This window comes from Lygodium microphyllum, chromosome 25, assembly GCF_053477565.2.
Source record: "Lygodium microphyllum isolate KBCC chromosome 25, Lygodium_microphyllum_v1.1.10, whole genome shotgun sequence".
Taxonomy (NCBI): Eukaryota; Viridiplantae; Streptophyta; class Polypodiopsida; order Schizaeales; family Lygodiaceae; genus Lygodium; species Lygodium microphyllum.
In genome coordinates, this window is record NC_141159.1 from 107279593 (window position 1) to 107294923 (window position 15331).

The 15331-nt window shown below is 46.4% G+C and overlaps 1 protein-coding gene across 5 annotated transcripts in view; it reads right to left on the minus strand.

Moving 5' to 3' along the window:
- The window catches only part of LOC148014596 (uncharacterized), a 231571-nt gene that overhangs the window by 13535 nt on the left and 202705 nt on the right, over positions 1-15331 (minus strand). For all 5 annotated transcript variants that reach the window (XM_087667328.1, XM_087667327.1, XM_087667326.1 and 2 more), the window contains exon 6: positions 2934-3227. In XM_087667328.1, the coding sequence (XP_087523454.1) occupies positions 2934-3227 (294 nt within the window). The remainder of the gene's footprint in view (positions 1-2933; positions 3228-15331) is intronic.

Consider the following 15331-nt stretch of genomic DNA (forward strand, 5'->3'; position numbering starts at 1 on the left):
ACCCGATTCAGGCTGTTTTAGGGAAACGGAATGGGACTATGCCTTTTGGCAGAGAGGTCGAGCCTTGCATCCCTCTCGTTTCCTATTCTCCTTGAACCAAGTGCAGCATGAATTCGCTTTAGACCGAGCGTTCTGCGTAAAGTAGTTCGATCAGGTCTGACGCTAGTCGCTGTTAGCAAACGACCAAACAATTCCGTTCGATCCTAAGTGGAAAGCGCCCAGGACACTTCCGTTACGGGGCAGACGCGGAAAGTCCTAGATTACAAAACCCGCAACATTCCATGGGAGTGCCGGGTGGAGTCTTCTAGACAACCTTTCCGACGGACTGCTAAGACGTGTCCTAGAGGATGTTAGTGGACACGTTACACTAGAATAGTATGACTGAGCGCATGAATAGGACGATTCAAGAGTGAGTTCGTAGTATGCTTAGCCATGTAAGCTTACCGCAACACTTTTGGGCTGAGGCAATTACTACTGCCGTACATTTGACTAATCAATCCGCATACATTGGTCTTGATTACTAGATTATAGAGGAGATATGGTCTGAAAAATCTCCATTATATGCTCATTTGCGTGTCTTTGGTTGTGAGGCTTTCTACTATATTTTCAAGGATAAGTGCAATAAATTGGATTCTAAGTTCGTAAAATGCATCTTTCTTGGTATGAGGATGCAAGTGAGATGAGTTATCGTCTATGAGGTTCGCAAGCTCGGAAGGTCATTCATAGCCATGATGCTATTTTCCATGAGGAGAAAATGCATAAATAGCTTGAGCAAGTTATTGAGATACGTAAGGTGATATTTTAGAAGGAGCCTCCTGTTACTCTACAATCAACTAAATAGCTTGCATCAACTGGTGTAGTGGCCCAAGACCATGATATTAGATAGGAGGTACATCCCCCACAACTTGTTTTGAGGCGGCGGTCTATTAGAGATAGACATTAGACTGATTGATTTGTGCTCTCTGTTATGGTGATAGATGTTAGCGAGCCTTTTATCTATGATGAGACCATGCGTAGAGGTGATGATCATTCTTGGGAGAGGGCCACGTAGTGTATGATTCACTGCAAAAAACCATACGTGGGATTTGGTTCGTTTACCAAGTGGAAAGTGTGCTTTGCCATGTACGTGGATGTACAAGTTGAAAAGCACCCTTGGACATCCCAAGCCAGCCTATAAGGCTAGATTGGTTGCTAAGGGTTTTAAGCAGAAGCATGGTGTTGATTTCGATAAAGTCTTCTCTCTTATAGTCAAGATGATTACTCTACACTTTGTATTGCTTTGATTGTGTAGCTAGATCTGAATCTCTATCAGATGGATGTTAAAATTGCTTTCTTACATAGGGACTTGCATGATGAGATTTATATGCAGCAGCCTTGGGGCTTTGAGGAAAAAGGCAGGGAACATCTAGTGTGCAAGATAAAAAAGAGCCTTTATAGCCTTAAGTAGGCACCTAGGAAATGGTACCATAAGTTCAATGCTTTTATGTACTCACAGGGATATATCCGTAGTTATACGGATCTATGCTTATATACAAAGAAAACCTGTGATGGCAGCCTTACGATTCTCATACTCTATGTGGATGATATGTTGATACACGAAGAAGACCTGTGATGGCAGTCTTATGATTTTGGTACTCTGTGGATGATATGCTGATTGCTGGGAGTGCTCATATGATGAGCTAGATGCTTTAAAAGGTTAGCTCAAAAAGAGCTTTGAGATGAAACATGGGACAGACCTCACATATTCTTGGGATGCGCATCTTGCGCAATCACTCTAAAGGGCTTCTTTACTTGTCGTAGAAGGAGTATATCCAGAAGGTCCTTCAGTGGTTTCATATATAATATGTTAAGCCTATTGGTTGTCGTTTGATGAGTAGAAGGCCGAGATGGCAAAGATTCCTTAGGCATCTCCAGTGGACAATTTTATATATGCCATGATAGCCACTCGTCCCGTGACTGTTGGAGTTCCCACATCTTAAATCTCTCTCTCTTGCTCTCTTGCTCCATCTGCCATAGCTCACTACTCCATTGCTTCCGGTTACTCGTGCTCTCACTCGGGCTTCTGCCTTCAATGTTGCGATATTTCCTGCTGAGAAGCGCAATTGCTTCCAATCCTTTAAGTGAAAGAATTTTTAGCAGCAGTAGATTTTGCTTCCAATTCCTTAATCGAAACAATTCTTAGCACCAATAAAATTTCTTTTAATGCACTAGAGCTTTAAAAAGAAGTTCATAAAAGCATTCTCTAGAATACTGCTTTCGTATTATCAAGATTCGAGATGTGGAGTGTGCACCATCTTCTACAGAATTGCGGCTTTGGTTTCACAATCAAGTTTCAATTGTAGGAGGTTTCATAATCACACAACAGATTCTTGTACTCTGTCAAAGATTCTGCAATACTGCCAGTCCAGGAGGTGATCCAATTAGGATGCAAATTCATATTGGTCATCCATGAGCTTTTGATATGCACAAGTTAAGTGAAGGCTAACTGTGGGTCAAGATTCAGCCAACATAGAGGTAATCTGATTAGGATACGAGTTTGCTCACCCATGAGCTCTGTAACAATGAGTTCTGAACATGGCAGGTTCTAAAGTCAACACAAGAGATGCTTGTACTGTATCTAAAGTTGAAGTGATTTTGTTTTGTTAATCTTTGTCAGCAGAATCTTTCATGAGTAAGCTGTGATCCTCATCCACTGCTCTTTTAAGAGAATGATCATTGCAATGAGCCTACGTTTTTGTTGTTTCACTCACTTTGGTTCTTGGAATGTCAAAGCTCTCATAGTTACTTTCTCATTATGAGTTAATTTAAAAAAGTAGCTTTCCTGTTGGAATTTATACCTCTCCTGGTTTTTGGGACGTGATTGTGTGGTAGCTTTCTTATTTGAGTGAATTTAAAACTAATAGCCTTCCTGCAAGACAGATCAGAAATCAAACCATATCAAATTTTGGAGCTTGTACTTTGCTGTCAGCCCAGTCAAAAAGTTCTGCAGTAGCTCTTAGAACCAGAGCTTCTTGAAGCTCTGTATCCTGCTTGCCTGAAGAAAGAGACTCTGCCGAGTTAAGTGTGAGCCCTGATCTCCAAGGGAAACCTTCCGAACTTTCCACTATTTTGTCAGCAGAAAAGCGCTTCATTATAAAGGATAGATTTGTTGCTGCATGAGGGATAGTTGCATGGACTGAAAGAAGGGAACAAAGGAGAGCTAGGGGCTCTTGGTCATAAAATTCCACCTGCAGTTATGAAATTCAAACAAACTAATGTTACATTCCAATTGACTACTAAAAATTTTCTTAAAAGCATATGATAAAAGACATGTTAACAACCCTGTCCTCCAAACAAAAAAAACCCTGCGCGCCCCCAAACAAAAAAGAAAAACCCCAAAACAGAAAAAACAACCTCTTCTATTAGTTAAAAACCCCAACAAAGGTGCAAAAAGAGTTAAAAAGGGGGGACTTGATGTTCCCAAGCTGGCTCCTCTACATTCCAAAAACTTTCTTGAAGCATATGATAAAAGACGTGTGCCCCTACTAAAAATTTTCTTAAAGCATATGATTAAAGACATGTAAACAACCCCCTCCCCCAAAGGAAAAAGAACCCTGTACAACCCCAAAGAAAACAAAAAGACTCAAAACAGGGCAAAAAACTCTTCTAATAGTTAGAAACCCTAAAAAACTGGGACTTATACACAAAGGTGCAAAAAAGAGTAAAACAGGTGGGACTTGGTGTTCCCAAGCTGGCTCCTCTACATTCCAATTGACTACTAAAAAATTTCTTAAAGCATATGATAAAAGACATGTGCCTCTACTAAAAATTTTCTTAAAGCATACGATAAAAGACATGTAAACAAAACCCTCCCCAAAAGGGAACAAAAACCCTGTACACCCCCAAACAAGTCAAAAAGACCCAAAACAGGGGAAAAAAAAAACACTCTTCTATTAGTTAAAAACCCCAAAAGACTGGGACTTATATACAAAGGTGCAAAAAAGAATAAAAGAGGTGGGACTTGGGTGTTCCCAAGCTGGCTCCTCTACATTCCAATTGACTACTAAAAACTTTCTTAAAGCATACGATAAAAGACACTAAACTGTGGCTAATTATATTATGCAAAGTCAAGAAGTACAATATGCTGAGTTAGACAGTGTGGCTCCTGAGCTGACAAGCTGACCTACGCCATCACATCTGCTGCCCTCAAGCTGCCCCTGACACCCCGCCCTCCTTTGCCTCCCTGCTGTACCAGCACCGCCTTGCCCCTCCCTCCTGCACCAGCACCCCTGACACCTGACCTATGCTGTCTTGCCTCTCCCTCCTGCACCTGCATTGCCCCTTGCCATTGGCGCCTGCCAGTGCTGCCTCTCTCCTGCTCAGCCCTGCCCTTTTTGCCCCCATCCCTGTACCACCTGCTCCACTCCTGTGTCACCCATCCTGTGCCACCCCCTTCCACCAGCGCCGTGCTCTATCTCTGCATAGTAAGCCACCCTCCTTTCCGGCACAGCACCGCCGCCACCCCTTCCTGCATTCTGCACCTTGCTGCCTGCAACCCCAGCTCTTTTTCCTGCTTCCTACCTGCATGCACACCCACCAGATACTCCCTTCCATTGAAGCATGCAAGGGTCTTCAGCCTCCTCTTCTACCCTAGCAGCTTTTGTTCGCAAAGGCCACTAGGCTGAGACTTCAGAATTGAATCCATCACAAGTCCCTAACACTCAGCAGGCAGAAGGAGCAGATGCCCCAGGAGAGCAAGCAGGAATTGGATGACTCGGATGCATACTCCAAGGATTTTCCTCTCTTGTCTGAGGCAGCAGATCTAGCACAAAGGAGGTTGACAAGCATGGGCTACAGAGCCACACTGGTCCCAAAGACTCAGACACACCTCATGAGGATCCTCTGAAGAAATGTACCAGCCTTCAGTGGATGACTTTTTAGGCAGAGCAGTAGCCTCATGAAAACCCTACATAGAGCACTAGTGGGAGGATCGATGAATTTGTTGGGTATTTTACTCACGCCTTACTTACGCCTACGCTCATATGGGAGTGTCGGTGATCAGTAGGACACTGGGGCACTTTTTACTCTCGGTAGGAGAGGTTTTTTCCCCCAGACTTATGGTCTTATTATCGTATGTACTTATGTGCTTATGTTACACACATTTAGGCACTTAGTGTGTGTCGGGTGTGAACACCCCCCTACAACCCTAAGGTTTAAGGGTTGTACTTTGTACTTTCAGATTACACTCATTCAGTCTATTCTCTTGGGTGTCGTGCTTCAACTCTGTCTCTCTCACTCTCACACTGTCTACTGAATCTGGCTGTATCTCGATCCTCTGTTCTCACATTTGGTATCAGAGCAGTCCTCAGTCAGCAGCCAGGAGTCCCCGTCAGTCTTACCCCCGAGTCGCCGGCTCCACGCCAGTCCTGCTCCAGGCCGCTGACACACAGCTCCACGCAACGTGTCTCCAGCGCACAGGGTCTGACGCTGCCTGATGTCAAACCTTGTCAGACGTCACGTCAGCACAGGTACAGCCTGTCGTCAGTCCTGTCAGCAGTCAGGCGCTGTTCCTCAGCGCTGCCTCAGCACAGGTACAGCTCGTCGTCAGCCTCCACCAGTACCCTACTCGTCAGCAACGTCAGCGTCAGCATCGTCAGATTCGTCAGACTTGCGAGTCGTCAGCCCATGTCAGCTCGCGACTCACGACGCCAGCTCGCGACCGTTTCCTGTGCCTGCGCCGCCTGTCTACTTCCACGTCAGCAGTTCGCGACCTGCGTCTGCTCTTCACGTCGCCTGCCCTGTCCACGCGCAGCTCGCCTGCCGTCTGCCCGCGTCAACATCGCGCCTGGTCAGCCCATCAAACGATCACGTAAGGTGCAATTTTAAATAATTAAAAAAAATAAAATAAAAAATTCAGCCCAAGACCAATTCTGGAAGCGGGAGTCACACACGGCAACACAGAACCAGTGCAGGGAAAAATTTCATGCAAATTTTTAGATAGGATCGTCAAACATTTTGGGGCTTTTGTGTATTTGGAGGACAGATGCATTTAAACTGTTGATACAGTCACAGAACGACTGTTTTTGACAGAAATTTTGGCAAAAATTTTGGGGATTTATTCATAACAGTGTTGCATTGCACTGTTTGCACCTTGGGAAGCGTGCAGTAAAAGACAGTTTTCTGACAGAGTACGCCCTTGCACATCAATTGCAGAAACGTATTTGCTGCAATTTCTGGAAATTTGCAGATTTCCAGTTCGTACTGCTTTGACATTGCTCATTTTGTCTTTGGAAATTTGTCATCATGGCAAATCAGGGAGGTGATGTTTTTACGTATGTATCCAAAGAGGACAGACTGGACGGAAACAACTATTCCCTTTGGTCATTTATGATGAAAAATGTATTAGTGGCCAAGAATTTATGGGATTATGTCAGTGGAGAGGAAACTCGGCCGGGAGTTGTAGCTCCCGCTACTCCTCCTCCCCATGGCGCACGTGGACAACGGGGACCTCAGCCCGCTCCACCTCAGCCACTTCCTCCAAGAACTGCAGCTCAAAAAGCTTGGGATACCCGTGATGCACAGGCCTTGTCGCTGATTGCTCTGGCAGTTCAGCGGTCCATCATACCTCATATCCGTTCGGCATCTTCTTCACGAGATGCATGGTTGACTTTGGAGCATATGTTTGCAGGAAAAAATGAGACACGGATCTCTTTCTTGAAGAAAGAGTTGGAAACTCTGAAGATGCATGAAGGTGATTCTATGCAGAATCACTTAAACAAGATTCAGGGCTTGAGGGAGCAGCTCATGAATATAGATGAGTATTTTTCGGATGCACAGTTGATATCCACCACCTTGAATTCCCTGCCTCCTTCGTACTTGTCTTTTCATACTGCATTAAACCTCACAATGAGGATTGCTGAGCACCCACTCACTTTTATTCAGCTGGTTAGCTTGCTTCTAGAGGAGAAGCAAACACGGAAAAATAGTGGTGTGGATGCTATAGTCTCTGAGCAGGCTTTTGTGGCAAGATAGAAAGGCAAGAACAACAAGGTGAAAAATGCTCCACAGAGTTCTGGCACTTCGGGCACATCGCAGAATCAGTCACAAGGGGGGACGCAAGCAAAGAAAGGAAAATGTCATTATTGTAAGAAGCCCGGCCACTATATCACTGAGTGCAGAAAGCGCATTGCCAAAGAGAAGAAGAAGGAGTCAGGAATGTCTGTTTCTACTACTCCTTCCACTGCTAGTGAGTCCGCGTCCTTTGTTGTGGACAGGGACTATTGTTTTTACACTTGCAGTTATGACATCTCTTGGGCCGATAGAGCACTTAGCTCTACGGAGGATGCTGACACTTGGTTCTTTGACAGTGGTGCTTCTAGACATATCACATCTCGCAGAGATTTGTTTGCTTCAGTTAGTGCACCTCCCGTTGGAAAATCGGTACAGTGTGCCAATAATGCATCATACCCTGTTCGTGGTATTGGGGAGATTCAGCTCACAGCCATTGATGGCTCTATTCTCCGCCTGCAGGATGCTTTGTTTGTGCCTGGAATAAAGAAGAATTTGCTTTCTATTTTTTCTTTGGCACGTCGTGGTATGCAGGTCACCTTTGATGATGACCGTTGCACGGTTCGAGAAAAAGAATGCATGACATTGGTCTTGACAGGATTTTTGTGTCATGGTTTATATGAGTTGGATGCTCTTTTAGTAGATCAGTCAGCATACTTGACATCCACTCTTACTCCTGCTATGATACAGGCGGAGTTATGGCATGCTTGTTTAGGGCATGTAAACTTTGGCAGCTTGATGCTTTTACAGCGTACTCAGATGCTGAATGGTGTGGGAGCTTTCACTCAACCGCCAAGATCCTCGGACCGCTTATTGTTTCAAGCGTTCCAAGCCGAGCACTAATGGTTACCTCTCACATAGCCGCCGCGCCATCCATATCTACGGGTGTAGTGAGCTTACCTTGATGCCGTTCGAGTTACCTCCTCTCCCGCGCACTCCGGTAGCTCCACGATCCAAGTGCAAGCTTCAAGCAAGCTCCATCCTCAAGCTCCACGCTCCAAGCTCCATTGCCGCGAGCAAGAGAAGAGAAGAGAAGAGAAGAGAAGAGAAGAAGAGAGGAGACGATGGAGAGCTTCTCCTCCCCGGTCCCTCACCCTCACACACTCACTCCCTCACACTCTCACACTCTCTCTCTCAAGCATAAGCTCAAGCAAGCAAGAACAAGAAGAAGAAGAAGAAGAGGAGAGCTACTTTTGGCCACACACAAGAATGAGCTTCTCATTCACTTTTTAACTTTATATACAAAACCCTAAATCCCTTTTGGGCGGTCATCCCCTTTTCCCCTTTTTACATGGCCGGCCGTAGCCTAGGCCCTTTTTCCCATTATCCTTCTATCTTTCTAGCTTCCTTTCCATCGCCCGTCTACATTTACAAATTGCACGGGTGAGAGCCCGGTGCTCTTTTACAAGATTTCAGGGTGCGCCTTTTTATTTTAAAATGCGCCTTTCGCCTTTTGCCTTTGCCTTGGACTTTTAAGGTTGCCCTTGCGCTTTTGGCATTTTCTCCTTTTCTTTCTTCAGTCGGGCTACCTTTTTTTCTCCCTTTGCCCTGCGCCTTTTCCACTTCCTTTTGCTTTCTTCGTGTTGGGGTTAACATTACCCCCCTCCTAGACGAGTGTCAGTCCCATGGCACTCACCGTCGTAGGTAGCAGGCTGTAGCATGCACCGAAGACGTGGGTGACAAGGACGCCTGTGGTTTCCGTGGAGGAGTGTTGGTGGTGGTGTGGCAGAAGGTCCTGGGGGCCTGTTGGTGGCCAAGGTGGCTGGTGGAAGGTTGTTGGAGTTGGTGGTAGGGCATGCTGTGTTGGGGATTGCATGGATGGCCAGCACAAGTGTTGGTTTGTTGGGGTTCTGTGCATGATGATTCCTTGCGGGCTTGTCGGATGGTAAGGGACAAGCATTCAAAGTTGAGTGTTGATAAGGAGCGATTGGAATTTCGTTGGAGGCTTCAATACCTGCAATTTGAAAACCTCTCGTGTGATCTCTCCCTAAGGGGTAGTGCTAGTCTTCTTATCGTGCACAAGACATATTTGATTAGTTTGGGAGACAGGTCGAACTCTAAGCAAGCTGAGAGTATTGTCCTGCACTTGAGGACCCAAACTGTGCATATACTTTGGTGCAGATATTATGTAAGTGCTCGTGCATACTTACATATTACATAGTTAGAAGACCGTGGGCTAGTTTCTCATAACAATTCGTGGATGAAGCAAAGTTGTCCATGTGGAGAAGGAGTACGCGTGAAGGCATATGAGACATTCTTGGCATTGTGACTGCATGATGTAGCATAATGAAATACAAGGACACGGCACTTTTAGTAGCTGGAAACTATTGGACTCGCTTGATGAGTACGGTGTACTTTTCATGGCCAATCGTGCGTGCTTATCACCACTGATTGCAATGGTACGAAGGCAGAGTGCAAAAGAAAATTGTGTAAGTGGGTCAGGGTGACAGGTCTAACCCTAGGTGAGACAAGCTCCCCAGATATGTCCTGCCCTTGATGTGCCCTGAACAATTGTGGGTGAGTGTAAGGGGCTAGGGGACTAGGGACGAAGCCGGTCGACCAAGGTCACCAGACGTACCTAATTTGAGGACCCCTAGGTGCTGTGCTGTGATCGTGGGTGCTTCTTATTTTTCCATTCATTTCTTTTCCTTTCTTTTCGTTTCTTTTTCTTTTTCTTTTTCTTTTTCTTTCTTTTCTCTCTTTTTTTTTTTTGTGCCTGAGTACAACCATTACAATATGTTGAGGCTATCAACCTTTCAATGGGTTGGAAAATGTCAAGCTTCGAAGGCTCAGAAAATGAATAGTACAATGATGATGGTACCCTAGCCTCGTTGTTAGAGAAGCAGTTGGCGAAAGGGGAAGATACACTTGAGATATTGCAACCCTCCTTGCGGCACATGCGATGTGGGTACAATTGAGGTAACGACTGCCGTGAGCCAACTATAGAGCTTGACCCAGAAAGGGGCGTGGCCTAGGAATGTTTTGTGGACCATGCTATGTGGGCGGTTGGCAAGGGTGCTTTCGGCAGCGTGGCTTTGCCGCGGCTCCTTGTGGGGTTGTTGGTGTTGCGGTGGTTGGGCATTGAACATTTTCGTACAAGGACCTGTATTATCCTGCAACCACTTGTCGCTTCATGAGAGTACATGCATGGTATATGCCGCAACTTTAATAAACCAGTGCAATGCAAGGAGATATCACTTATTTGAATTCTATGGTGTTGACTAGATATTTCTCACCTGCGCTTGATTAGCTTTTTCTTTTGCTAAAGGCGTAGCATATATTAAACGCAGATATAATAAGTTCATACAAGTCAGGAACATGTCAACACTTAACAAGTCAGGAACATGTCAATACTTAACAAGTCAGGAACACTCAACCATTTAAAACAAAAAGTCTTGGCCAGTTATCATTTGATAAGCCCCTTATGCATTATGGGCTACTTGATTTGTACGAGGCGGGGCGAGTTTGGATGGCCGGGTGATTGGGGCTCTGCTGGTGTGGGACTCCCGTGGGGGTGAGCAGGGACATGTCGGCCGGGATATGAATGGTGTAATCCTGGCTCACTACCGTTTCCAGAATTTCTTTAAATAATTCATTAAATTCTTCTTTTTCCCGAGCTGCCCTTTCTGCCTTTGAGCGTCTGGGGCCCGAGCAGGAGCTGGGAGTGCGCACCGCTAGTGCTGCCACCTGTTGCGCGTTTCGAGTCTCGACTTTCTTGACCCGAGGATTCTTCGGCCTTCACCCTGGGCAATGTCGCTTAGGGCCTCGCTTCTTGGCATACCTCTTGATGGTGGGCACGTAGCGCTCCGGTGAAGGGGCACGTGCTACATGCTCCCTTCTTTTGCGAAGAGCGTCTGTGCATGCTAGCTCTCCATGATTCTCCATGCGTTCCGCCACAAAGGAAACCTGCAAGGTGCGACCCAAGGGTTAGACCTTGATACAGGAGACGACTGTTTGCATGGAAGGGATTTTAGTGTGGTTTATGAAGCGCATATGACAAGAAGGGGAGGGGTGAGACATGCGGTGTTTGTTGTAGGGGAATGGTCCCCATGCTGATGTTTGCGTTGCCTCTAGTCATTAGCGGATATTAGTTTATGCTAAGTCGCGTGGACTGGTTGTCGTGGAGTGGGACAGGGTACTTCCTCGGGAGGATAGACCAAAAGGGAAGGTGTATGGGAAGGGACTACACCCTGTCTACACCATCAAAGTTGTTGGTCAAGGTCTCCTATGGTGGCAATATGGGTTGCATGCCCTTCACTTGGAGGTGGGGCTGGTCACACGGCTTTTAAATGTGTGATGAGAAGAGGACTTGAGGAGGTTAGCCTATTAGAACCAACTCTTCTCCCTGCGCTTGACTATCATTGCTTGTGTGTGTTGTTATTGTTTATACATGGTGACACAAAAATCAGTGTTTATTTATATACATATCTATAAATCCATGTCACATCACGAGGATAAGAACCAAGTGTAGAACTCGGGGTTGTACCGGAGCATGGCACACGCATCTAGTATTCGTGGCAGCTGACTTAATACTGATAGATATTTTGCCACGTCGAGTAGCATGGAACCTTGACCGAGTCTACTGGCAATATGTAACTCCTCCTCGGTGAGAACCTTATCAATCAAAGGGCCTTGTAGCCTAGTCCCAGCCAAGTCCCCACCCCGAATGTCAGTGAGCACTCGAAGGGAAGTTGGTGCCACGTAGGTTGGGTCTCTTTGAGACCGCCATTTAGCCAATCGCTCTTCTGAGACCGTCATGATCTGAGCCCCTAGTTCGGCCATTACAACGCAGCTTTCGCACCAACGCCGCTCAAATTGACTCTGGCCTGCTGACAGTCACTTTAGTAGCTCTATGTCTACGAGATTCGGTCGACAGAGCACTTCATTGAACATGACGGTTAAGCGTAGTTCGTCAGCCTCCTCGTCAGGGATGAGTCGCATTTGTTTATGCAGGAGCCTATCATAGTGCCCGTTAAGATGTTATTGTTCTTCCCATGATAGAGGAAAGGTCAAGTAATCTCCAAGCTGCTCCTTGGGGATCGTGCCCACGTCCGCAAGGACGTAGACACGCGCGACCACTTTGAGCTTAGCCTCCAACTCAGTTAAGCATTCTGCGACATTTCTATGTTCAACGAGGGCTTGCTCGGTTGCTATCTCATGCAAAGTTCTAAGAGTTTCCTTAGGCTTTAGCATGGCTGGGGGCTCAGGCCTAGATGAGCAAGATTGGTCCACACTAGGTCTTCTTATGCTCTTGGGGTTCTCACGTTTCTCCTGAGGTTTTGCTATTATTTCGTCATGGTTCTTCTCGGATGTGACTGGTATAGATTTGTCACCCTGTTGTGACAGCGTTGTATCCACTCTTGAGTGATCAATGTGAGTTCTATTGTCAGTGGATAGAGTGTTGCAAGCAACTGTTGCTGGCAACGGTTGCTTTGGTTTCTCAGAACACACGGATGTGTCTGAGGTTTCACCGCTATTCGGAGAGGCATCAGTGGATTCATTGGTGGATGGACTCGATGCTTTATTCATCAGCTCTCCAGCGCTCTTTGTCTGAATGTTCTTGGGGTCCACAATCCCCTGCAACTGTTGCTGTTTTCTCTGCTTTCTCCTCTTTTTCTTGGTCAATGAAGGTGCCTCTCTCGACGACTCAGGACCCTGGGCTATATCGACCGTTGATGTGCTTGGTCGGGCCTCAGCATTTCCCTTCTCTAGTGTGTCCTTATGGGACATAGCTGCGGTTTGCTGAATAGCCTTGCCCGGTTGTGAGGGCACAATTGCCGCTCTTTTTGGAGAGTCTAGCTTTTCAACCAACTCCCTTGCGTTTGACTCCTCCAGCCTAGGCTTTACACACTTTGAAAGTGCTGGAGTTGTCGAGGAAGTTGGTTGTGACACCTCCTCTACAGGTAAATTTCTAAGGACACGTTCCACAAGGGGCATTGTCATGGCCAAGGGCTGTGACTGCTGTGATCCCTGATTGGAAGTAGTAGCAGCTAGTTTAGTGGGCTGGCTACCCTTGGTGGATTGCGGTGTCAAGTCCTTAGGGCAATCAGAAGTGGTTGTCTTTTGTTGGCCTTTGAGCACTCATCTGTGTAGATCGAGCCTGAGCTGATCTAGTCGCATTAGGTGGCTCGGGTATATCCTTGGGTCGAGAGGTACCGATGGCATCATGTCCCACCTTTTTGACGGTTGGAAGCTTAGACGGAGGTAGAGATTGGAATTGAGCAGTTGCCCTTGACAACTGCTGTGGTGCTTCCTGTGTCTGTTTGGGAGAAGAGGGTGTAGAAGATCTAGGGGTCCTAGGTGGATGTGGTACTAGCTGAATGATTTTCTCAAGGCCATTAGATGATTGTGCCATTTGCTTTGTTGAGTGAGTAGCCTTGCCATGAGCAATGTTGTGCCTATGATGTTTGTTCTCCCCTTGGGAAATCAAAGGCTTCTTGGGCACTAATGATTTTTGTACATGCTCAATGGTTGCATCTGATGTCCGCTTGTCAAGCACACTAGGCTGAGGATCTACTTTTTGATAGGCCATGTTTGGTTTCTTGATTTCAGTAGTGATGGCCTCAATCACTCCAATATTTTTGGTTTGAAACTTGGCCTTTCGTTTAGTTTTCCTCCCATGTCTCTTAGCTTTGGACATAGTTTGGGCTTCTGATAGAGGTGGCCTAGCAGGGAGTTTGGGCACCCAAATCCAATGTTTGCCTGCATAATACCCTTGAGCACGAAGCAACGCTTTGGGTATCCATCGCAGTGTTGTGCTGACCCTCCATCGATGCCTGCGTCTATAAGGCTTGGGCTTCTTTTGGGGCCTGCTACGATATTTGTAAGTCCAAAGCCCGTCCTTGGCATTGTCTCTTGACCTTCTTTTTTTAGGCTTGGCCTCACTCAACACTGGCTCTTGTTGTTCGACCTGTGCTTGTATTAACCCTTCCAACAAGTCCTTGCCCTCGTTTGTAGGCTTGACTGTTATGTCATCACCTTCCTTGCCTTTCCCATGAGGTTCGATGAGGTCACCCTTGCTAAAGGTGGTGACTATCCTCACACCCGGTAGTGTCAGGTGTATCCTTTGTGCTACATAGTCGGCTTCACACTTCGTTGCCTTTTTGAAGGGCCTTCCTAGGAGGATTTCCTTTCCACAATTCTCGCTATTTGGAGGAACATAGAACAGGACTGGCAAGCTTTCTGTTTCAATAGTTACAAGGATTCTGCACTTCCCTAGAAGTGCTTGTGGGTGTTCCCCATAAGGGTTAAGAGTTGCATCAGTCGGTTTGAGCTCTGGTTGACCTAGTAGAGTCCATGCTTCGTAAGTCAAGATATTGAAATCTGCTCCTTCATCAATGAGAGCATCAACACTATGCTCTCTTTCTGCGGTGAGTTGGACCCTAAGATAAGCAGGTGGTACTATGTCTTCATCTTCCGGGTCCTGGCTTGTAAATTTAAGCCTTCTGACAGATGCCCTTGAGTTCTCGACTGCATGACCAGATGTGGATTCTCCACTGCTGTCTTGGATCGTCAGTGCAATGCTATTCAAGGTATATCTCTCGTCAAGAGTGTCATGTCTAGTCATCTTCGCATTTGCAGCTTGCTGATATCGCATTTCGCTCTGACTAGACATGGTCTGAACACAATGTCTTTGTGTTCTCGTGGTGTGGCCTTTTTGCCCTTAATGGCTAGATTGGCCCATTGCTGTTCTAGGGTCTCTGTTTGTCTCTATTCGGGTACGGGCTTTTGGTTGCTCTATTGCAAGTGGGACTCCATGCTCATGTAGAGCCATTGCTACGCTAGGGTCCAATTTGGAGGACCTGTCACGGCTCACGTTTTCTCTCCAACCTACTTGGGGGAGGTGCGGAGGGGGCAGAGCCCCCTCTGCGGGGGTCCGGGGGGGGGCAATACCCCCCGGCCCGCAGGGTCGTTACGGTAGACGCCATATGCAATTTGGAGGACCGTTTATAGCCAAATTTTAAACTACGTGCTCTAAATTTTAGCCCGATTATGGATCTGCGATGTATCTTTAGCTCTACGTAGCCTTAGGGGTCAATTTCGGGGTTTAGATGTATCAGAATTTGTGTTCTAGACACGTGTCCGATTTTGACAGTTTTTGGTCCGATTCTCAGATGTCCGATTTCAGGAGTCCGATTTTGGGTGGGTCCGATCGGACCAGTGGTCTGATTTTGATCACGTCCGATTCTAGGAGTCGGATAAAAAAGTGGTCCGATTTTCAAGTGGTCCGATTCTGGGAATCGGATCGGACAGGGTGGTCCGATTCTGGTAATCGGACGGCTTG